General features: G+C 37.2%; 1 protein-coding gene across 1 annotated transcript in view; it reads left to right on the forward strand.

Annotated features, from left to right (window-relative positions):
- tcf25 (transcription factor 25 (basic helix-loop-helix)) overlaps positions 1 to 26,668 on the forward strand; it is a 283,651-nt gene that overhangs the window by 20,934 nt on the left and 236,049 nt on the right. The window contains exons 4-5 of the mRNA XM_067389839.1: positions 7,794 to 7,921; positions 8,016 to 8,081. Coding sequence (XP_067245940.1) covers positions 7,794 to 7,921; positions 8,016 to 8,081 — 194 coding nt within the window. The remainder of the gene's footprint in view (positions 1 to 7,793; positions 7,922 to 8,015; positions 8,082 to 26,668) is intronic.

Here is a 26,668-nt window from a genome sequence, read left to right on the forward strand (position 1 = left end):
AAAGAAGTTCATAAAGTCGTTACTGCTGTGCTCTTTGGGAACATCAGAAGTTGAAGCTTTATTTCTTGTTAATTTAGCCACTGTATCAAATAAATACCTAGGGTTGTGTTTATTTTCTTCTAAAAGTTTTGAAAAAATATGCATCAGGAAGGTTATTTATAAAGTGATCTTTAGTGGTAGAAGTGATGGTACTACCATATTATGGCAGGGAGGCAGTTTAGCCTCTTTAACTAAATGTAGTATACACGAGACTAGATAATGATCTGAGATGTCATCACTCTGCTGCAGAATTTCAACGGCGTCAATATCGATTCCATGTGACAATATTAGATCTAAAATATGATTACGACAATGAGTGGGCCCTGACACGTGTTGTCTAACACCAATAGAATTTAGAATGTCCGTAAATGCCAATCCCAATGAGTCTTTTTTTATTATCTACATGGATATTAAAATCACCAACAACAAGGACTTTATCTGCAGCTAGTACTAACTCTGATAGAAAATCAGCAAATTCTTTAATAAAGTCTGTGTGGTGTCCTGGTGGCCTGTATACAGTAGCCAACACAAATGTCAACTTACATAATGTTACGCAAAGCACCATCACTTCAAAGGAATTATATTTGAAAGACTTTTGACTAATACTGTAAATATTACTATAAATTACAGCAACACCTCCCCCTTTGCCTTTCTGTCGAGGATTGTAATCATAACTTTGAGGGCTAGACTCATTTAAAGTAATGTAATCGTCCGGTTTTAGCCAGGTTTCTGTCAAACACAGCACATCTAGATTATTGTCTGTGATAATATCATTTACAATAAGTGCTTTTGAAGAAAGTGATCTAATATTTAACAATCCAAGCTTTATCATTTGTTTATCATTATTATCTCTATTTTTTATTTGTTGAACATCAATTAAATTTTTTCCATTAAATGGGTTTGGAAGTTTTTTGTTTTTATTAATTCGGGGTACAGACACAGAAACTCTTACACCTAGATATTATCACATAGAGACTGTGTTGGGATTTATCTGACTTTAACGTGAGGCAGCTAGCAGACGGTCGGTTTAGCCAGTCTGTCTGCTTCCTGACCTGGGCCGTAGTTTGTCATGTTTCAGCTCTAAGACTATGTGCCATATTACTAGAGAGAAGAGCAGCACCATCCAGGGAGGGATGAATACCATCTCTTTTCAACAGGTCAGGTCTGCCCCAAAAAATGTTCCAATTATCTATGAAACCTATATTATTCTGCGGACACCACTTAGACAGTTAGCAGATTATCATCACTCAATGGCTGACTATCTCATCACTCCGAACAGGAAGGGGACCAGAGCAAATTACTTCTCCTGACATTGTACTTGCGAGTTCACACACCTTTAATGTTAATTTTAGTGATCTCCGACTGGCGAAGTCGAACATCATTTGTGCCGACGTGAATAATAATTTTAGAGTATTTACGATTAGCATTAGCCAGCACTTTTAAATTTGCTTTGATGTCAGGTGCTCTGGCTCCCTGCAAACATGTGACTATGGTGGCTGGTGTCTCTATTTTCATGTTCCGTGTAATAGAATCGCCAATTACTAGGGCACTTTCAATAGGATTCTCAGTGGGTGCGTCACTGAGTGGGGAGAACCTGTTTGATGTTCTTAATGGAACGGAAGAGTGGTGTTTTCCGCGGCTAGGCCGCCTCACCGTTACCCAAGTGCCCTGCTGTGCGGGCTCTACAGCAGGAACCAAACAATGTACAGAGTTCACAAAGCTAGTCGCATCCAAAACAGTATCTGAAGCCCCTGCCTTCTTACTATCCTCGATTTAAAGTTTGGATGCGTGTCTCTAATTCTGAGATTCTCTCTGTCAGCCTGACTATTTCCCTACATTTATGACATGTAAATCCCTCATCACTGACAGAGAGGGCTATGCTAAACATGTGACAGATGGAACACGATATAACACTGGGAAAGGATGACATAACTCACCGTGTTTGTAGACTGATCTGAGTTGCCACAGTTTGATGAACGCGTTGGAAGAGAAGCGAGTGAGACTGATGACAAGTTAAACAAGCTAGCGAGATGCAAACGCGTTGTAACAGCGATTTAGATTCAAAGATTACAAGCTGGCGACGTCAGAACGGTCTAGGAGGAGTTCGAAAAAGTAGGTTTTGAAAGAAAAACAATATGGCGGACCGGAAGTCTAGCCAACTATGGCAAGTTTGTTATCTGTTCTCAACATGACCCAAGGAATCTACTGAAACCAGTTTCATTACAATAGGTTGATATAGTCAAAAGTTATTAGCATTTTTGTAAATGTTGTTATAACTTTTGACCACAAGGTGGCGCTGCGCCAACTTTTTGTGTACTCTCAGGACATGTTGCCAAAGACCTATACCGAGTTTCGTAATGATACGCTAATGCGTTCATTAAATAAAGCATTTTAGCACAAAATTCAAAATGGAAATTGTATATCATTCGACTTGGCATAATGCCCCGAATCTAACGAGACCAGATTTTTTCTACCTCCAGACCAGTAGGTGGCGCTGCGCCAAAATGTTGCCTCAAGTTATGCTTGTGATGACATGTCAAGTTTGGTCTGAATACGATAAAGCGTTGCAGAGATACAGCATTATATATATTTTCGCAAGCGCTACATAAAATATGTTCACGTGTTTTTTCGAAAAAGGTTTGAGAATTATGGGTTATCAGTATCGATCCCAATCTTCCATATGGGTGCACCCCAGAGTCCCGGTAAAACTAGTGTCCTCATAGACCGGGCTTCTGTCAATCTAACAACACACTGAGATTCTTCAGTCAAGTCAAACATGAAGAACATGTTCTCATGATGTCCTCATAAAACACGTGTCCTCATAAAACAGGTGAAAAGCTACACACAACCTCACATGCTGCCATGAACACGCATGTAATGTGATGCGTATTAATAGACATTTAATAGACAGAGCAGTAGTTCACTGACAAGCTACGCAATATCGCGCTCATATCATTCCCTCCTAGGACTTTTCCCTCCTAGGACTTTTTTCCCAGTGCTAGCACGCTGGGTTTTTCTCCTAGGGGTTTTTTTCCACCCCTGGAAGTCAGCCGACATTGGCTTAATGTAGCACAATCTTGTATATGTTACATATTACCACGCTTGTTTGTACAGTTTTAACCACTTCCCTTTTTTTTCTGTGCTTCTAATATGTAAAGCTGCTTTGAAACAATTACCAATTGTAAAAGCGCTATATAAATAAATTTGACTTGACTTGACTTGACTATCGCAGATGAAGCGCCTTCGATAATGAACGCGATATTGCGTGGCTTTTCAGTGATCTACGGCTCTGTCTGTTAAATGCCGCTCCATTTGAAAGCAGGTGATGGCGATTTAGCGGTAATCAGGGAACCAGATTTACTGACGAAATGAAAAGTCACAATCCACAAAAGTCACATCACAGGATGTGCAATGTCAAGTGTAGGGATCGTAGTTGATCCGAACGGTCCAGCTGCCCCCCGGTTAAGAGCGCATGTGATTCACGTATTATCTGCAAAGTTTAACCATCATAGAGTGAAAGCTTATCATTTGCTTGTCTTTTTCTTATCTTTGAGCTTGAGCAAACACTCTCAGCGAAAACAGTCGGTTCTGTATTGTAAACAATTAAGAAAACAGATGCATAAAATATTGGACCCATACGTGCTTTCCTCAATGTGTGTACCTCAATACAGTTAGATTAACCTGAAAAACATAAAGCACTGCTTATTTTAATTTGTATCTTAGTTTTATTGTTTATCTAAGCTTGTAATTCGTTTATTATTCTCTAAGCAGATGCACTACCCTACAAAATTATCCCAATCATCCTAGAATGATTAATTATTTTCAAATAGAGCTATTCAGTTCATCTGGTGGAATTGTTTTCATATCGCAATATATAAATTGCAGAAAAACTAAATATTGCAATGTCAGTTTTTCTGCAATATTGTGTAGCCCTATTTCCCTGAGTAACATTTAACCTTTAATAATAAAAGTAAAATCATGACTGTAAATAACATATAATATACCTGACACAGGTGAAATCACTGATGAATCTTTGTGAATACTGTATGTCTTCCTCCAGAGATTGGGCTTTCTCCATCACTGTTTCACTTCAGCATGATCTGATGTCTTCTGTCATCTTCTGTTTTTAGTATAAACATCAAAAGATAAATTATAGTAAACAGCAAGTTATTTTCATACTTTATTGTATGATATTTAAGAATTATGTATAATTGAGGATCAATATTCCTTCATAAATTTTCACAATTGATAAATTTTAGACAATAATACTGACAGTATTTTTTGTGGTATATAAGGACATGCCGCGAAAATTGGAGAGGGTGCTTCTGGGACATAGAGAAAGGCATCTACATTGCCGGAATGGCCTGTGTCCTCATAAACCCAAATGTCCCCGTAATGCTGGTGCGTATTCAGCTCAAAAGTCCTCGTAAACCACAAAAACCAACACACACACACACCTACACACACACCTACACACACACCTACACACACACTCACACTGTTTTCATGTTTTATGGGGACTTTCCAGAGACATAATGGTTTTTATACTGTACAAACTGCATAACCTATCCCTCTACGTTAAACCTACCTATCACAGAAAACTTTAAGGATAATGGGTTGGGTAAGGTAGCGTTAGGACTAACTTAAGATCTTAACAGACAGCAGCTCAAAATGTGTCTCTACCAAATATATGTTCCAAGACCAAAAAAAAGTTCACTAATTTTAACTGTTGTACACGTTTCTCAATCAGACACTTTACTTACAGTACATGTACAGCATAACTGACTGTAAGAGCTGTAATAGTGCACGTCTGTGTTTCTGCTCTACAGTACAGACACACACACACACTGTTTTCATGTTTTATGGGGACTTTCCAGAGACATAATGGTTTTTATACTGTACAAACTATAACCTATCCCACTACGTTAAACCTACCCATCACAGAAAACTTTCTACAAATTACATTTTCCAAAAACATAATTTATTATTATACCCCCCTCCCCCATATATTTGTATATCCCCCCCTCCCCTAGCCCTAAACCTACCCACCACACAAAACTTTCTGCATGTTTTGAATTAAAAAAAAGTTTGTTTTTAAGCCATTTGGTTTACGATGACAAAGGAAGTGTCCTCATAAACCATGTTTACTTTGTAATGCATATGTCATTATAGACATTTGTGTCCTCACAAACCACTTATACCTGTACACACAAACACACCAATAAAGTTGTTAAAAAAAACTGAAATATCTGCCTTCTCCAGATTAGCCTGTACAATGAAGTGTTGCATCCTATATGAATTATCCCTGAAAAGTATTAATGCTATATTTTCAGTTTCATTTTTAGCTATACATCTAAATTAACCAGTTTTTAAAGGTGCTCGTTCCAAAGCCAGAAGTGGCCTTGTTTTTTATGATATTTAGAGCATATTTGCTGTGTCAACTGTACCGTATATTTACCAACATTTGGCCCTAATTGTTATTAACTATTAACATGCTAACGGTTCCATTTTGAGCTGATACCCTGGTTGGCCAGTGCTGACTGTGCCATACATATGCCAAATGTGGTCCAAAGTTGGAGTAATGGAGTACAGTTGGAGTTAACATTCAGAATCGCCAGTGATTACACTCCGTCATCTTTGCCAAAACTGGCCCAGATATGTTTTAAGAATAACTGGGCCACATTTGCTGCATTATATGTAGGCCAGTTTAGGTTCACACCCTGATTAGCCAGTGCTGCCTGTGCTGCACATTAGCCAAATGTGGTCCAAAGTTGAAGTAATGTATCTGGGCCATATTTGTTATGCCATGTGTGGGCCACTTTAGGTTCACATTCAGAATTGCCAGTGACTACTGTCCCTAGGGCTGGGTATCGTTCAAAAATTTTCGATACCGAGACGATACCGATACCTTGACTTCGATACCGATACCTGAACGATACCTTTTTCGATACCAATTTTATAAAATCTGTTTAAACAAGATTACATAACCTAAAAAAAAATCTTTGGTTTTATATTTTAACTTTGACTTTTTTTCAGACTCAAAGACTCATCTCCTGAGCCACTGCGGGGAATAAAAAAAGCACAAATTGACAAAATTTACCCAATACAATAAATCAGTGCAAAGTTTTAATAAAGTTTAGTTTTCAGTGCAAAAATTCAGTATGTGAGGCTCTTTTTAAATCACTCAGCAATTGTTCTTCTTCAAAAAATTAATTATTAACAAGATCAAAGCGGAAGTAAGAGTGACGCAAGTTCGTTGCGTCTTACCGTGAAACAAGAGATCTGTGTCTTTATTAAAATCAACACATTAATGATTCATCTCTCATCCACCCACAATTAATTTGAATGTAATTTTTATTATGATTATCCGCAGTATCAGGAGGACGCTGATACCCCTTTTTCAGCAGAATTGTTCGCGTTCTGGAGCCAGAGGCAGAGCCTGTGCTCGTGCAGGCGAACGAGCCTGTCACGAACCGGTCGCGAGTTTCCATAGACTTGAGGGAAGAACGCTGATGTAAAGCTGCTGTGTGTTGTACCTGTCCATAACTAGTCTAAAAAACATTGCGCGTTCCGCTGTTTCTGCAGGCAGTGCGACACTTTTGTTTTCTGTTAACAGTATCTGTAGTGAACTGGCTGCTCACATAAACAGCCGTTTCTCACCCGCCCATTCGGAGATAAACGGAAAACGAAACCGTTGATTCACTCGCCCTCTCGCACATAGGGTCTCTCTCGCGCGTATAGTTTTATATATTTAGATATAAATAATAATGTAGCGCAACGTTACTTGCTCCTCAACGAGACAGCGAAAGCATTTCTCCGCCCCTCTACTCGGCTCCATTCTGAGGTACAGAAATTTGGTACCGAATGACAAGACACTTTTCGATACTCGATAGTATCGAGGCAGTTCGATCGGTACCTAAAAAGTATCGAGTTCGGTACCCAGCCCTAACTGTCCCACAATTTTGCCAAAACTGGCCCAGATAAGTTTTAAGATAATACAGTAGGTGGGCCATCCAAAACGGTGTTTCTACCGCCGCGGCGTCGCAGAGTGCATTTGCAGCTTTTGACCGCTGAGTGGCGCTTTAACCACATGTTATCCAACAAATGCATCAAAGCACATTTATCTTTATGCAAAATGTCAATTTTCTCACATATTAAGCCTATATTTATCACAAATACATTTATTATTTATATTTTAAACTCCTTTAATAAAACAGCATGGATTTTTGAGAACGGACTTTTTTGGATTTTTTTTCATGGATTTTTTTTTTTTTAGCCTGTCTGTCTACTTCCTGACGTGGGACCCAGTTAGTCGAGTACCAACTCTGACTATGTGCCATATTACTAGAAAGAAGAGTTGGGTACAGATTTTTGAACCCAATAAGACCCCTCTACCTTCTGATTCACTTCAAATGTTGACTACTGTATAATGCTTATAATGCTTTTGGCAAACATAGCCCTGGTCCTCTAAATTCATTTGTCAAGCAGTGTTCTATGAGTGCCAATATTTTTTTATAACATCACTGCAGGGATTAACTGTTTTTATCACTCTGTGTGTCTGTGTTCATGGCTTTAGCTTCTTTTGGGACTATTGTCTTTGGCAAAATAAAAAAAATAGTGTCTGAAATGTAAGTTATTTATTAACCTCCTCGTCTGATTTGGTTTATAAAAGCAATATCACAAATCAAAATCATGCTGTAGATCTGTTTATCACATGCTTAGTGTGTCTAATTTAGTGTTTTTGTGATTGTCAGGACAATTTGGGAACAGGAGATAATATTGATGCTATTTTAGAGACCCTGGATAGGAGCAAAGGCCTGTCGCATCGAAGCACAGACAACAGCGCATCCGAACACAGACCTGTGTTGTACGTGGAACACAGGTGAGATGTATTCATGTCATCATTCTGTACCATTCAAATGTAATAAGACAAATATTTAATCTCAAATTATCTCTTTTTCTTCTGGGTCACAAAGGAATCTGAATCCAGAGACAGAGTTGAAGAGGTATTTTGGAGCTCGGGCTGTTCTGGGAGACCAGAGGTAATTTTAAAATGCTATTTCAGTTTTAGTATTTTTTTTTTTCTTTTCTGTTTTTTCTTAGTTACAGTTTATCCAATTGATATGCGTTTCATTTGTGCTTGACCACATAAATGTTTCAACATCATTTCACAATAGTCTAAAGAGTATATCAGCAACAGATGTTATGCATGTTTATCATTAGCTGATTTTGAGATCAAAATGTGCAATAGGTAATGGTAAACGATATTTCTTTTATTTTTGATGGCCGATGCCAACATCTTAGAGAGCAGGGTGGCCGATATGTATACAGAAGGGGCCTCCAACACATCACTCGCGAGCTACTAGTAGCTTTTGGCTTGATTAGAGGTAGCTCGCCAGGCCTTACTTTTCATCTAATTAGAGTGAGCTAATATCAAGTTTGACATATTGGCTGTGAGGTTATTATTTTTATTTATGAACCTGCAAATGTAATTGCAATATAACAGAAAAACAATTCACAATAGAAAAAAATTGGGATGTCAAAATTTCAATCATGCAAGATTAAGCAGTTAGCAGCAGTCTCCCGGAGGCACAACATGCTGCGTAGGTTTTGTTTTGTGGGAAAATATCACGGAAGGCAGAGTGGTGAGAGAAATTATTTGAAAATGTATGAATTAATTAATTATTTGAATGCATTTCTAAGGGAGAACAAATTGTCTTTAGAAAAGTTTCGATGGCATTTGCTTTTCATCATCCCTCTGTGTACAGCCTATTAAAGTAGTATTTATAATCCCAGTGCTGCTGTGTTTACAGAGATTACCGGGGGAAACTGCTGTAGTTCTGCTGTTCCATAAAAAATGACATTAATTTATCATTTTGACTCATCTTTTTTTCATAAAAAATGATTTCAAGACTGAAATATGAGGTTTATCTTTTTATAAACCTTTTTTTTGTTAACTTCATTTGAACTTGTACAGTAGTTCATGTTAGTAGATAACATGTTATGTTGTAAACACTCCTTTAAAATCTGGCCATCATTTTTAATGTTTATTTTAATGTTTATACAAACAAAAATTGCATATTGATGCTAATTTTATTTGTTGTTTGTTGGTTTTCCACAAAAAAGTACTGATACCACACAGTGAAATCAAATCACCACGTTTTTAACATTTCCAGCACATTTTAATGAAACCGTGATAACATGATAATTTTGGTCACTATAATCATGAAATGATCTTTCATCTCTAGTTATGATGCACTATAAAATCAACTATAGATGTGTTTTTAAAGTATAATATGCAAAGTACTATTTTTTCATATTCTTTTCTGACGTTAAAGGGTGATGTATATAGGCCTATATACGTATATACAGTTGCAAGAAAAAGTATGTGAACCACTTGCAGAATGTGTGGAAATGTGTGAAATTTTAACAAAATAAGAGAGATCATACAAAATGCATGTTATTTTTAATTTGGTACTGTCCTGAGTAAGATATTTTACATAAAAGATGTTTACATATAATCCATAAGACAAAAAAAATAGCTGAATTTATTCAAATGACCCAGTTCAAAAGTTTGTGAACCATTGATTCTTAATACTGTTTGTCATTACCTGGAGGATCTACGACAGTTTTTTTTTTTTTTTTTGTGTGATGGTTGTTCATGAGTCCCATGTTTATTCTGAGCAGTTAAACTGAGCTCTGTTCTTCAGAAAAAATCTCCAGGTCCCAAAAATTCTTCAGTTTTCCACCATCTTTTGCATATTTTAACCCTTTACAACAGTGACTGAATGATTTTGAGATCCATCGTTTCACATTGATTGAGGACAACTGAGGGACTCAAACACAACTATTAATTAAAGGGATAGTTCACCCAAAAATGAAAATTTGATATTTATCTGCTTACCCCCAGTGCATCCAAGATGTAGGTGACTTTGTTTCTTCAGTAGAACACAAATCATGATTTTTAACTCGAACCGTTGCCGTCTGTCAGTCTTATAATGCAAGTGAATGGTAACACAATTTATGAGTCAAAAAATATGCATAGACAAATCCAAATTAAACCCTGTGGCTCATGACAACACGTCCAATGTCCAACTGCGTTCAGCATTCGCTTAGTGATGTCTGATCGAGCTCTGACAACGGCAGTGATGTCTCGCGCATATACTTCAATGATTGCTAGACATTACTGCTGTTGTCAGAGCGCGATCAGACCTCACTAAGCGAATGCTGAACGCAGTTGGACATAGTGGTGTATTAGAGGTAAAAAATTACATAAATAATGTTCGGTTTCTTGCACAAACCAATCGTTTCGTGTCTTAGACAAATCCAAATTAAATCCTGCGGCTCATGACGACACATTGATGTCCTAAGACACGAAACGATTGGTTTGTGCAAGAAACCGAACATTATTTATGTAATTTTTTACCTCTAATACACCACTATGTCCAACTGCGTTCAGCATTCGCTTAGTGAGGTCTGATCGCGCTCTGACAACAGCAGTAATGTCTAGCAATCATTGAAGTATATGCGCGAGACATCACTGCCGTTGTCAGAGCTCGATCAGACATCACTAAGCGAATGCTGAACGCAGTTGGACATTGGACGTGTTGTCATGAGCCACAGGGTTTAATTTGGATTTGTCTATGCATATTTTTTGACTCTTATAAATTGTGTTAACATTCACTCGCATTATAAGACTGACAGACGGCAACGGTTCGAGTTAAAAATCATCATTTGTGTTCTACTGAAGAAACAAAGTCACCAACATCTTTTATGCACTGGGGGTAAGCAGATTAATATCAAATTTTCATTTTTGGGTGAACTATCCCTTTAAAGCTGCAAGCAGCGATGAAAGGGCCCTGGCACCCGGGCTAACCGCCACCTGTCTGCCTTAGGAAAACAGTGAACAGTGGGCAACATGCATGTAAGCAAGTAAGAACAGGAGAATTATGGCAATTAAGTAATTTCAAAGTGTCACACTTCCTGCTGCCAACAGGTGGTGCTTTATATTAACTGAATATTGCCATGTAGATGACTTCAGGCCAGGACTGTTATCAAACGTGAAGTTTAGAGCACATCTAACATCATATGCCTGAGTTACAAAAACTTCCTGTTTCGTGGCGTTAATCACATACATTAGCACTCATGATTTAACGTGTTTCTAGTATGTTTGGTACTTTGTGGCATATTGAAATGTGGTACTGGGAGGGAATTACAGTGTAAAGCATGCCATTTCCTGTTGCCAGCAGGTGGTGCTATGACTAACTGAATATTGGCATGTAGATGTCTTCAGGTCAGGACTCTAATAAAACATGTGAAGTTTGGGCCAGATGGGACATTGTATACCCAAGTTATAAGAACTTTGTTTCATTGCGAAACATTGAACTTTCTGAAAGAGCTCATTATTTATGCAGGTCATTACAACTCATTATGCGATTCTTTTGTCTTCTCAGGTGTAAATCACACATTATTCACGATGATCCATGCATACTGTTTCTTGACAAAAGTGTCTTAGAAAATTTAAATCTCTCTATTGTTTTATATGAACGAGTAGCCAGAATAAATTTTTACTTCATTCTGAAGCAAAAACTCTAGTCTACAACTTCCAATACCCAGAAGTCTTGTGAACACAGAATTAATATATATTTTTTGGCCTTATTTCAGTGACTTAAGTTTTTTGTTTTTTCAATAACCACACATAAACATTATTCCTTCAAAAACACAAACATGTACATGCATGTTCCTCACATGTTATTGTAGCCTAGTTTGTGCTGAATACAGTGTAATCACACTGTTGTCATTAATATGTTTATGAACAACTGAAAAAAAGCATAAATGTCAGGGTATGTCAACTTCTCCAGGGCCCCAAAAATCCTCAGATCCCTGAGGGTTAAAGCTCTAGGAGGAGTTTGTTAAAGTAGAACGTATGGAAATGGCAAAAAATTATAAGTTAATTCAAAATATCTGACTTCCTGTTCGGTTTCAGATTTTGCTCCAAGAGACTTTTTTGTAGGTACTGGGCTGTTAACTGGTCTGAAAACGCGTCTGTGCGTTTTGTAGGATTTTTTTCACATTGCAGCAAAACAGACTTAAATTACCCCATCATTTCTTGTCATAGACATAAGTAATATATCAATTGAAACTATAGAATGTCTTCTTTTATTTGTGTACACTCAGAGTAAAAAACAATGTTGTGCTTTTTGTAAAATAAAGAAAACTAACATGATGCGTGATCGCTCGTCTCCCTCTGAACGAAGTCCAATCTGATAGTTCTCAGAAAATGAACTGTAACTTATGAATACTAATGACAAAAAAATGACACTTACGTCTAAAGAAACATTGAAAATGTCAGGTTTTAAATCGTGCAAGTCAAATCGAAAACAAACATTCTGTGTTTATGTAATCCGTATGAAAAGAGAGCCGTGTCAGAAGTCTGTGATTCAGCTCATTATCCGCTAATGCGGCCACGCCCACGGAGCCAGCGCTATTCAGAGTCAAATTCAGAGGCAATACGTGTATTTATTGTCTTGAAAAGTGTTTATTTGGATGGTAAAGCCATGGTTAGCGATCTCTAGAAGACATGACGTTAGTTCCTAGTTCCTTTTCTTCTTTATATGAATTTGTGGCCTAAAGGTGTACAGAGCGCCCTCCGGCTGCAAGTATGAATTAAAAACACCATTCCTGAAATGTCCTCTTCTTCTTTAGAATAATTTGTGGACTAAATGTGCACAGAGAGCACCCTCCTAAGTATGAATTAAAAACATAGTATCCAGCACTCATAGTGACGACAATAAAAATTACTTCTCAGTATAGAAAATTGACATACATATATAAGAATCCATCAATATTTCTCCAAATGTGCATGCCTTTAAGCTAATAGCCTATATGAAATGCCACAGAGGTAGCATAATTGTTCAGACACTTTGCATCACAGAAATACATTATATTTTAAAGAATATAATAAAATACCATTATTTTAAATTGTAATAATATTTCACAGTATTGCTGTTTATGATGAGCTCAGACATGATTACAGAGGGTTTTTTTCACAGCCTACCTGGCTGAAAGGCCTCATTAATATGCAAGTCATTTCAGGTCATTATTATGTTATTCTTTTGTCTTCTCAGGTGTAAATGGACCATTATTTATGCATATTCACGCCTCCTCGCATACTGTGTTTCTTGACAAAAAGTGTCTTACAAAATTTAAATCTCTATTGTTTTATATGAAAGAGTAGTCAGCATAATTTTTACATAATTCTTAAGCAAAAACTCTAGTCTACAACCCCCAATAACCAGAAGTCTCAGTGAACACAGATTTAATATACTTTTTTTTTGGCCTTATTTCAGTGACCTAAGTTTTTTGTTTTTTCAATAACCACGCATAAACATTATTCCTTTAAAAACACAAACATGTACATACATGTTCCTCACATATTATCGTAGCCTAGTTTGTGCTGAATACAGTGTAATGACACTTTTTCCATTTATATGTTTATGAACAACTGAAAAAAGCACAAATGTCAGAGCATGTCTCAACATCTCCAAGCTCCAAATCAGCCTCAGACTTCAGAGGGTTAAATGTCTGTACCGAATTTCAAAATCTATGTGAAATGTAGAGCGAGGGGCACCATGTTAGGTGGCGCTATCAAGCCATTTTGCCACGCCTAATGCTGCGACCCATAACACATAGTCACTTTGGAGAAGAATAATAATAAATATAGCTGCGAGCATCGATGACGGGCCAAAGCCCAGTGGCATAGCCACCCCGGTGGCTTCAGGTCAACTGTGCAAGGCAGGCAATGGGCATTTAAAACGGTTAAACATAAAAGGACTATGTCAGTTGCACACATTTACTGCAGCAGCTGATGCTCCTATGATGACAAACCACAAAAGCCACATGCATGAGATTGTTTAAATTGAGATGACTTTCATGTCACAGAATATGTCAATTTCAAATGAGTGCAGCATGATTTTTAGCCCCGATTTTGGCTTGCCGACAGGTTTTGTGAAATCGCAGACAAATGCCCGAAATCACAGGCAAATCGGTGCTCGTTCACGCGAGTGACAATCACGCAGTGTGAATGAGCAAAGATGCGATCTGAGAGAATCACAGACGAGTTTCTGGCTCCCCTGAGATATTTGGCATGCTAAATATCTGGACCTGTCGGTGATTCAAAATCCTGCTGTGTGAAGTGTTCTGACTGAAAACTACATCGACAATGACTGACAGCCAATGAGAGCGCAAGATGCAGAGCAGCGGGGAGTTCAGGGAGGACTTATAGACCACAATACCAGCAAGCATGGCTTCGTACACAAGCATTACAATTCTATCAAATAGAACCAAAGCACAAACATTTGCTTGACCATCCGCAACAGCAGCACTTTGAAAATGTATGTATTTACCTAAAACTCTCGTTGCAGAACACACAATCTACAGCCTCCCCAACCATTTCCTCCATATTCTTCTTTTCTTTCTCTTGTTTTCGCTGCAAATCAGCACACAGGCAATTCGTTTTGCAAGCTTCTTACGGGCTAGCGTTTTTAATAATAAACCCAATCTCACGTTAGAACTCCGGTCTTGCACGCGCAATATCGTGTTGTTTCCTTGTCACATCTCCCGTGTGTTTGGTTGTGAAACGTAGTTTGTGTGCCAGACAGAGTTGTCAGCGATTCTTCCTATTGTAAAGTCATGCAGTGTGAAACCTTCTGTTGCCGATCCATCGTGCAGTTTGAACACAGCAGCGACTGAATGCTGGCCAAGATAGTCATGCAGTGTGAAAAGAACAGTGACCTGACTACTTTGAAAATTGTGCAGTCTAAACTCTGCTTCAGACAACCCCTATAAAAATTCTAGACCAAATTTCATGCTGTTATTGCAAACTCCACTTTTCTGTTCACTTATGCATGTTTATTTTAAACAGCCACTTTTATAATCATGTGAAATTTTACTGAAAGAGGGGTTTTTAATAAATCTGAATTATATCAATAAATAATTAAAAAATTCTAACTAATTGTAAAAAATAACTAACTCAACATTTAGAAAAAATTAAGATTGTAATGCACACACATACATACACAGGGAGAGAGAAAGGGAGATATACACAGACAGTGACACAGACAGAGACCCACACACAGACACCCAAATGAACCTGAGGTAGTATGGGGGAGGAGAGGGAGAGACTGAGACAGACTGAGAAGATCATTTTAAACAAACAAAAAAAAACCCATCTTGAATGTGACACAGTAGTCTTTGCTAAATGTTTAAATATACCTGCACAAACAGTAAAATAAAAACAAAATCGTTGTTCTATATATATATATATATATAACTATAAACTATTGATCTTGATTTATCCAACCCTGTTTAAAAATGGGTATATGCTGCCCTCTAGTTGTTACTCTATGTATGACATTAATCCATTTTTCAATCAATTATAATTATTTTGTTAGTTTTGTTTTATAGAAAATGAGTCATTCAGTTTCCTTTTTTTGACATTACTTCAATCTATGACCCTGGCAACACCGTTCGAGATATCCATTATCTGTTCTCAATTTAACATCTTCAATGTCTTAGCACCATTGTAAAAAATATTTGGTCTGAATTAAATAAACCCCCTAGAAGTAGTAGTTTAAGATTCAGAGCCTGTTTATTCAAATAATCCACATTCAAACCAAAATAACTGACTTCCTGTTGGTCAGAGCTAATGACTGTAAATTAGAAAGTTGTCCGGCTTAATGAGAACAATGTGTTCTAAGTTTGGTGATTGTAGTTTAAACTAACCCCCACTTTTGTCAGAAGATGGTGCTATAGAGGCCCTCCTCCCCACCTGTTTCTACGGTTTTGCCCATGTCTACTGGTTAACATCTCTGACGTTTGTATCGATTTTTATGCAATTTGAGACGTGCTAAGTATCTCAAAAGCTTCCAAAACGAAAATTAAAGTTTGATGCGTTGCCATGGCAACAGTGTTTGAAATATTATGATTCTTTTTACAAGTCTATATCTGCTGTGTATTGACATTACACTGAAGTTAGAAATAAAACGGGTAAAAAAAAAAAAAAGAGGGTGATCTCAAAGCATTTTGAAAGTGACACACTTCCTGCTGCCAATTGGTGGTGCTGTAACTTTGACTCACAATAGTCACATCCATGTGATCAGTATCATATAACGAGCACACAGGTGAAGTTTAATAAAAGGCAATCAATGTACGCTGACGTTATAACACATTTCCTGTTTCCCTTTTCTCACCATAAATTCATTGCCTCACCACGGCCAAACCATTTAAGATATCAAAAATCAGCTCGCAATTTAGCATCCTCAATGTTTTGACTTCATGCTGACTGAGTTTGGTGATCGGATTAATTGTCTAGGAGGAGTATATAAAATTCCAGAGCATGCATTTTCCAAACAACTCATAATAGCTGATAATAGCATAATAGCGCTGTTGAGCCTCCCTGCCGCACCCGGGTCCCAGCCTCTGATGGCCGACGATTCCGATGTGTGTGCAAAGTTTCAAGAGTTTTCGAGCACGTTAAGGGCCCCAAAAATGCCAGAATAGTTGAAAAAAATAATTTTCCTAAGGAAAACAATAGTGCCTTCAGCCATTCGGCTTTGGCCCTAATAATAATAATAATAATAATAATAATAATTAATAATTAATAATAGCTGCGAGCAGCGATGACGGGTCAAAGCCCGGTGGCTTCAGGGCAACGGGCATTTAAAACGGTTAAACATAAAAGGACTGTCAATTTCACACCACATTTACTGCAGCAGCTGATGCTCCTATGATGACAAACCACAAAAGCCAAATGCATGAGATCGTTTAAATTGTGATGACTTTCATGTCACAGAATGTTATGTCCGTTTCAAATGAGTGCAGAATATCATGGCAGTGCTTTTTCTCAGACAAACCCTATAAAAAATTCTACAGCAAATTCTATACTACTATTTGTGCAAGCTCCACAGTGCTCTGAGAAATCTAATCCAGCTTTAGTCAAGTCAAGTCAAATTTATTTATATAGCGCTTTTACAATTGGTAATTGTTTCAAAGCAGCTTTACATATTAGAAGCACAGAAAAAAGGGAAGTGGTTAAAAATAAACTGTACAAACAAGCATGGTAATATGTAACATATACAAGATGGTGCTACATTAAGCCAATGTCGGCTGACTTCCAGGGGTGGAAAAAACCCAGCGTGCTAGCACTGGGAAAAAAGTCCTAGGAGGGAAAAAACCCCTTGGAAGATATATATAATATATGTAAATGTATATGGAGATCAAAATCTGAATTATACATTTTTATTATAGAGATTAAAAATAGATTATATATAAATATATGTAAGCGGATACGGGGATTAAAAATCTGAATTATAGATGCAGCCAGAATTGGATCTTTAGGCCCATTGTCTCCTGGGCTACGTTTTAGTCAGGTCCAGACGCAGGTTCTCCATCTGATCTGGATACGGCCTGGATCCAGCACCCGGCAAACCTCAGGATAAGCAGAGAGACTGATATTAGCGTAGATGCCATTCTTATTCTGATGTACAGGTATATCTAGTGTTATAGGAAATGTTCTCGGTTCCGGCCGACCTAATTATTGCAGCGTAACAATCCTTTAACGGATTTGAAAAATGTTAATGTATTGATAATGTGTTATGTGTATGCAAGAGCAAAGAGATGTGTTTTTAGTCTAGATTTAAACTGACAGAGTGTGTCTGCTTCCCGAACAATGCTAGGAAGATTGTTCCAGAGTTTAGGTGCTAAATAGGAAAAGGATCTGCCGCCTTCAGTTGATTTTGATATTCTGGGTATTATCAACTGGCCTAAATTCTGAGATCGCAATAAACGTGAAGGACTATAATGCATTAAGAGCTCACTTAGGTACTGGGGAGCTAAACCATTTAGAGCTTTATAAGTAAGTAGCAAAATTTTAAAATCTATACGATGTTTAATAGGGAGCCAATGTAATGTTGACAGAACTGGGCTAATATGGTCATACTTTCTGGTTCTAGTAAGAACTCTAGCTGCCGCATTTTGGACCAACTATAATTTGTTTAAAAGCCGAGCAGAACAACCACCCAGTAGAGCGTTACAATAATCTAGTCTTGAGGTCATGAATGCATGAACCAACTGTTCCGCATTTGTCATTGAGAGCATATGTCGTAATTTAGATATATTTTTTAGATGGAAGGCGGTTTTACAGATACTAGAAACATGACTTTCAAATGAAAGATTGGTATCAAAGAGCACACCCAGGTTCCTAACTGAGGACGAAGGTTTAATGGAGCACCCGTCAAGTGTTAGAGAGTATTCAAGGTTTTTTCGTGAGGAAGTTTTTGGTCCAAAGATTAGGATATCAGTTTTTTCTGAATTTAATAATAAGAAATTTCTTGTCATCCAGTTTTTAATGTCAGCTATGCATTCTGTTAGTTTTGTGAATTTGTAGGTTTCGTCAGGGCGCGAGGAAATATAGAGCTGAGTATCGTCAGCGTAGCAGTGAAAACTAACACCATGCTTCCTAATTATCTCTCCTAAGGGCAGCATGTACAGCGTGAAAAGCAATGGTCCTAATACTGAGCCTTGTGGTACCCCATATTTAACCTGTGATCGATACGACATCTCTTCATTAACTACCACAGACTGATAACGGTCAGATAAGTATGATTTGAACCATGCCAAAGCAATTCCACTAATGCCAATATAGTTTTCAAGTCTTTTTAAAAGAATGTTATGATCGATAGTGTCAAAAGCAGCACTGAGATCTAATAACACTAATAGAGAAATACAGCCACGATCGGATGATAGGAGTAGATCGTTTGTAACTCTAACGAGAGCAGTCTCAGTACTATGGTATGGTCTAAATCCTGACTGGAAATCCTCACAGATTCCATTTCTTTCTAAAAAGGAGCACAGTTGTGTTGAAACTGCCTTTTCTAGTATCTTTGACAGAAAAGGTAGATTCGAGATTGGCCTGTAATTTACTAAATCTCTCGGATCTAGTTGAGGTTTTTTAATAAGAGGTTTGATAATAGCCTGCTTAAAGGTTTTTGGCACGTGTCCTAGTGTTAAAGATGAATTAATTATATCAAGAAGTGGACCTACGACCTCTGGAAGCATTTCTTTCAGTAGTTTAGTCGGCATTGGGTCTAACATACATGTCGTTGATTTTGATGATTTGATAAGTTTAGATAATTCTTCCTCTCCTATAGCGGCGAATGATTCTAGTTTTACCTTAGGGACACTACAGTGCACTGTCTGAAGCGAAACTGTAGATGGTTGCATGTTTATAATTTTCTCTCTAATATTATCAATCTGGCAAGTAAAGAAGTTCATAAAGTCATTACTGCTGTGCTCTATGGAAACTTCAGCAGTTGAATCTCTGTTTCTAGTTAATTTAGCCACTGTGTCAAATAAATACCTAGGATTGTTTGTTTTCTATTAAGAGATTTGAAAAATAAGTAGATCTAGCATTTCTTATGGCTGTTCTGTACTCAATCATTTTTTCTTTCCACGAAAGGCGAAAAACTTCTAGTTTTGTTTTCTTCCAACTACGTTCAGCTTTTCTAACAGCTCGTTTTAGAGCCCGAGTGTGCTCATCATACCACGGCGTTGGATTAGTTTCCTTAATCTTCTATAGACGTAAAGGAGCGACTGCATCTAATGTGCTGGAAAAGAGAAAGCCAATAGTTTGTTGCAGCATCGAGTTCTTCTAAGTTGTCAGGTATACTAAGGCGATGAAACTGCTCGGGGAGATTATTTATAAAGCAATCTTTAGTGGTAGACGTGATTGTTCTACAATATTTATGGCTGGGTGGTGGTTTTGTAGCCTTGGCTAATTGTATTATACACGAGACTAAATAATGATCTGATATATCATCGCTCTGCTGTAGAATTTCAACAGCATCAATATCTATTCCATGCGACAGTATTAGATCTAGGGTATGATTACGACAATGAGTGGGTCCTGACACGTGTTGTCTAACTCCAATAGAGTTTAAAATATCTGCAAATGCCAATCCAAATGCGTCTTTATTATCTACATGGATATTAAAATCACCAACAACAAGGACTTTATCCGCAGCCAGTACTAACTCTGATAGAAACTCAGCAAATTCTTTGATAAAGTCAGTATGGTGCCCTGGTGGCCTGTATACAGTAGCCAGCACAAATGTCAACTTGCATAATGTTACATAAAGCACCATCACTTCAAAGGAATTATATTTGAAATTCTTTTGAATGATTCTGAATATATTACTATAAATTACAGCAACACCTCCCCCTTTGCCTTTCTGTCGAGGATTGTGTCGATAATCATAACCTTGAGGACTAGATTCAGCTTTAATGCGAATGTCTGTGATTGCTGATGTCATATAATCTGAACACTTCTCTGCATGTGTTTTTTGACCTCCCTGAGCTGTTTTTTGTGCACCAATCTTATGCACCAAAAGCATGCTTTCATTTAATTTTAATGTGTGGTGTAAGATAAAAAATAAAATGAAAAAATGATTAAATGGAGCCAAATCACAGAACCTGCAAAGACAATTTTAATGTCAGTCTCAGGTAATAGCAAGGTACATGTCTAAATTTTTCTGCTCACTTATGCAAGTTTATTTTAAACAGCCACTTTTATAAATATGAAATTTACTGAAACAGGGGGTTTTAATAAATTTGAATTATATTAATAAATAATTTTAAAATTCTCAGTTATTGTAAAAAATAATAATTGTAATTCAAACAACATTTAGAAAACTAGTCCTGTTCAAATATTTATATAGTGTCATGATTTCATTTCAAATGAGTTTGAAGTAGGGCTGGGGAATATATTGCATGTGATTGTCAAGCGCATTTTGTCAGCATTTTGTCGGTTCCCTGATTACCGCTAAATCGCCATCACCTGCTTTCAAATGGAACAGCATTTAATAGACAGAGCCGTAGTTCACTGATAAGCCACGCAATATTGCGTTCATATTGCAGATGTATCGCCTTCGATAATGAACGCGATATTGCGTGGCTTATCAGTGAACTACTGCTCTGTCTATTAAATGCATTCCATTTGAAAGCAGGTGATGGCGATTTAACGGTAATCAGGGAACCGGCTTTACAGACAAAATGCGCATGACAATCACATGCAATATATCCCCCAGCCCTAGTTTGAAGTTATCATTTGCAGTTCAAATTTTCTAAAAGTTAATAAAAAAAACACTAAAACAAAAAAGACCATTAACCAACATTGTCACACATACACACGAGAGAGAGAGAGAGAGAGAGAGAGAGAGAGATCTTTCTTTTTAACCCATACTTTTATTACATCAATAACAAAGAAACATCAAAGCATTATCACAAAAACAATCAGCACAACAACAGACTAAAAATTAACCCCCCCTCAAACACAGTACAAAAAAAACTCCTTAAAACACCACTGCAATACAAAAGTATCCAAATCCTGCATCTCTTTATAATATTTAAACTCAACCGAGATCCTAAACCTAATAAATGCCTTAAACAACAATACACAATCTTGGCCATGTATACTTTTAATCCTGTTTTTCCTTGAAATGTATATGGCCATTTTTGCCTGGCCAACCATAAAATTAATCAACTGCCATTTAAATCTTTGATTGCGGGTATATCCTGCCCCATAAATGAAAGCCTTAGGGGTAAAACTTTCCTTAAAGCCTAAAAACAATTGTTTTAACAATACAAAAAGAGGCTTAAGCCTAATACACTCAAGAAAACAATGAAAAATTGTTTCTCTTAACCCACAAAAAACACAACCTTCATTAACATTGCAGTTAATAATTTAAACAAAAGCATTAACAGCAACAGCCCCCTTCAGGATCCTCCATTGTAGGTCTCCTGATTTTCTTCATCAATGGTGGTTTGTATAAAACCCTCCAAAATGGTTTAACTTCTTTTCCAATGTCAAATTTCTCCCTCCAGACATTATCACTTTTATCACACAGTGTGGACTTGTACAATATCTTAACAAAACATTTGTAAATCACTTTTCCATTTACTTCTTTTAATAATAAGTCCTGAAGCCCATCCAAGTTTAACAAAATACCCGACATCTCCTTTAAATCTGGCGTAATCCAGTGCTCAGGAAAAGGGTCTCTCAAATCAGGAAGCAAATGTCCTTCCTCAAAACTTTTAAGAAATGACAATTCCTCTGCTGTCAGTTTCTTTCTCCATAACTCCATGATTGTTGAGGTTTGTCGCAAGGACTTTTGTCCCAATAAAGGTGCCACAGCCACAATGTTTTTCAACTCAGATCCGGCCACTTTAATCATGTGACCAAGCTTTACAGTCTGAGTGTCACACAATCTCTGAGACAGATTCGGCACTTGATCTGTAATGTCCAAACGAGCCCCCTTAACTAGAGGCTCTTCTAACAACCAGAACAGAGAAGTAGTATTTTCTCGTCTTTTAATGATGAAAGATCCCCACACTTTAAACAATCCACGATAGAATGAAGATAGTCCACTCAAATGTAGCTTTTTGGTATCCATTAAAAACAAAGCAGAATCTAGTCCAAGTCCATCCACTCTGTGAAGAATGCTTTTCGCAACTTCTCTCCACATCACATCCACAGAGCCTGTTAACTTCTGAATGAACTGTAACCGAAACGTTGCATATCTGCTTGACAGAGACACCAAACCTTGTCCTCCCCCCTCCACTGGCAAAAAAAGCATACTTTGAGGGACCCAGTGCAGCCTGTCCCAGAAGAAGTCCACTAAAATTGTTTGTAAACGTGATAATAGTCCTGTGGGAGGTTCCACACAAGAGAGCTTATGCCACATAGTTGAGGCTATTAAGTTATTCAGAATTAGTACTCTCCCTCTAAAAGATAACTGGGAGTGAAAATATTTCCATTTCTTTAGTCTGCCTTCCATTTTTTCTATAATCCCATCCCATTTTTTGTGCTGCACAGATTCATCTCCAAGATGCACACCCAAATACTTAAGTCCTCCCCTTTTCCATTTCAACCCACCAGGTAAAATCGGTAAACCATTCTTCCATTTACCTTTAATCAGTGCATCACTTTTCTCCCAATTCACTCTTGCAGCAGAATTTGCACCAAATTCATTAACAGTTGATGACAAATTAATAACATCATCTTTTCCATTGATTAAAATCATGACATCATCCGCATAGGCAGACATTTGATGTTGAACACTGTAATTCCTTAAATTAAATCCTTGAATACAAGAACGCAACTTATTTAACATTGGTTCTATTGCCAAGGAATACAACATTCCAGAGAGAGCACATCCCTGCCTTATACCTCTACCAATTTTAAAAGGGGCACTCAAACCACCATTGATCTTCAGTACGCTCTCAATGTCTGTGTACAATACTTCAATCATTCCACTAAAATTAGACCCAAAGCCAAAAGAATCGTGTATTCCAAAGATAGTGATGCTCTATTCGATCAAAAGCTTTTTCTTGATCAATTGAAATAAACCCTATATCAAGATCAAGGTAATCAGAGACATCCAAAATATCTCTGATAAGATTAATATTATCCATAATTGACCTTCCGGGTATACAATAGGTCTGGTCAGAATGAACCACTTGTCCCATCACATCTTTTAATCTATTAGCCAAAGCCTTAGAGAAAATTTTTAAATCTGTACAAAGTAAACTCACAGGTCGCCAATTCTTAATTTTCCTGCAAGTCACCTTTCTTCGGCAGTAAGGTGACCACTGCCCTCCTACAACTTGGAGGGAGGGAACCTACAGTCAAACTTTCATTTAAAATATCCAAAAGGTCTTTGCCCATCACACCCCAAAAAGCCTTATAAAACTCAATGGAGAGGCCATCAATACCTGGTGCTTTACCAGTCTTCATATCTTTCAAAGCATTAAGAAGCTCCTGCTCCGTAAGAGGCTTCTCAAGTTTTACTACATAGTCCTGAGTAATTTTTGTCAAGCCATTATAAAATTTGGCAGATAACTCATCATTCTTTTTATATTCACTACTATATAACTTAGCATAGAATTGTACAGCCCTTTTCCTAATACTTGTGGGCTCTTTCAATTCCTGCCCATTCTCTTTTCGAATAGAGTGAATAAATCGACTCTGCCCATTTTTCCGTTCTAAGCCAAAAAAAAAAACCTTGATGGGGCATCCATTTGTGTGAGCATCTGATAAAGTGATCTAACCAGAGCCCCTTGTGTCTTTATACCCAGCAGGTCTGTAAGAAATGACTTCTTGGATTTAAGAGCATCAAGACATTGTTGTTCCCCAGTAACTTCAACCAACTTTTGCAAGTCAATAATCTCAGATTCAAGTTTCCTCATTGAGTGCATAATATCCCTAGAGACATTGAAAGCGTACTGTTGACATCATGCTTTAATTTCCACTTTCCCACAATCCCACCATTGTCTTAAATCACTAAAACAATTTTTCCTATTTTTGAAAATTTCCAAAAAATTACAAAACACATTCCTAAAATTCATGTCACCCAACAAAGATGCATAAAAATGCCAATAAGCACTCTTTTATTTTAACATTTGCTATAAACACTTCACATAAAACCAAACAGTGATCCGAAAACCCAACTGGCATAATTGAACACTTTTTAACAATATTAAAATATCTAAAACAATAAAACCTATCAAGTCTGGCCATTGAAATAACATTATCTCTGGAGTGTGCCCATGTATACTGCCTATTGTTGCTGTTCAATTCTCTCCACACATCACACAGACTGTGGGTTTCAGTTAATTCACGTATTACAGCATGAGGTTCCAAATGATTCCTATCAAGAGCATAATTTTCTGTGCAGTTAAAATCCCCCCCCCACAAAAGATAATCATCTGAATTACAACTTTGTAAAAAACCACTGACATTTTTAAAGAAGGCAATTCTTTCAATACTGTTGGTAGGAGCATATATATTTAAAAAAAAAAAACATCTTTCAAATTTTGCTCATAAAAATAATAACCTACCAGGTATAATTTGCTTTATTTCACATGAAATTGACAAAAAACTTTGTGCAAAAAGAATGGCCACTCCGCCTTTAATGGAGCTCAAATGTGAGAAGTACACTTCCTTTTCCATTCTTTCCTCCAGTCAATTTCATTTGAGCAATTACTGTGTGTTTCCTGTATAAATGTTACATCAATATTTCTCTGAGTAATTAACTCAAATAATAGTGCTTTTTTGAATATTTCTGGCACCATTCAAATTAAGGGTGCCCACTTTTATTTCACTCATTTGATTAAATAGTTTTAAACAACATATAAAAACACACAGTAACTTGAAAAAAAATAATCCTATGTAGTTTCAAATCCATCTTCATTCTTCAATTCCAACTTCACTTTAGAAACAAATTTCTTCAGTCTATATATCTCCTGTACAGTGAAATGTTCTTCACCTTCTGCCCTCTTCAACATCACAACTGAATGAATGCTTTCCGGTCTTGAAAATAATCTACAACCTGGACATTCTTCATATTCTTTGTCTTTTGTAGAAAACTTCTCACTTTTGCAAAAGAATAGCTTTGTTGGCCCTTCTCATTGTTATCATCTACAGCTTCACTATCAGAATCATCCATTGTACTATGTTCAGTCTCGTCACTCTTGCAAGCTTGTTTATTCATCACCATTTCATCACTTATTTTTCTTGGGGATTTCCTAACACGTTTCCTCTTACTAGAAGGAGCTTTAAATAGTCATCTTTTTCAAACTCGGCCTTGTTTAAAACCATATACACTTGCCGTCTAAAACAAACAACATGTTTGAGCAATGGAGACTTACAACCGAGTGGTATTTTTTTTCATTTGCGACATGATCTTGCCATGCCGAGACAACTCTGCTACTAGCAACTCCTCCTTAATAAAAGGTGGGACATTGGAGAGGATTATTCTTTTTGCTGGTTGATTTAGCGGTACAACAGAAACCAGTGTATCTTGGATCACAACTCCACTTTGCACAACACTATTCACTTTCTCTATAGCATCCAAAAAAAAAATAACTACAGCGCTATTCATTCGGGAGGCAGACACAATACTGTCATAACCAACAGCCTTCCCAAAAGCCAAAGCACAATCTTCAGCCGAACAATTAAAAGCCGGCACAACTTTAATGCCATGCCGGCGTGAAAGGTGGTCAAAACTTTGACCAGGCACCGCCGGCGCCGCCATAATCACCCGGCAAATGCCGTCCTACGGCGTCCTCTCACTATATGCCTCACACAATAATTATTCCTCTACAAAATTATAACAAAACGTTAAAACAATCAATACTAAAACACTTATGAAAAAACAGTTATGGGAAAAGCAGGAATAAAGAGAAAAAAAGTTCACTCTCACCACAGCAGCGCTCACTCACACGTTCTCGCAACACTCACCCCGCACATGCACACAAAACGAGAGAGCGAGAGAGAGAGAGAGAGACAGTGACACGGACAGTGACACGGACAGTGACACGCCTATATTACAAACAGGGGACTATCACTCTACACCCGCCAAAAGGGGACTAGTGTTTCTGGTCATTTTGAAGAAACAAAAATGACATACAAAATTTTCTTTTAAGGTATTTTTTCATAATATAACTTCAAATGAGCATTTTTTTTAAATTTTTTTTTTAAAAATATGCCAAGAGGGGACCTGCGACTCTGACC

The sequence above is a fragment of the Chanodichthys erythropterus genome, chromosome 7 (assembly GCF_024489055.1).
Source record: "Chanodichthys erythropterus isolate Z2021 chromosome 7, ASM2448905v1, whole genome shotgun sequence".
Classification (NCBI taxonomy): Eukaryota; Metazoa; Chordata; class Actinopteri; order Cypriniformes; family Xenocyprididae; genus Chanodichthys; species Chanodichthys erythropterus.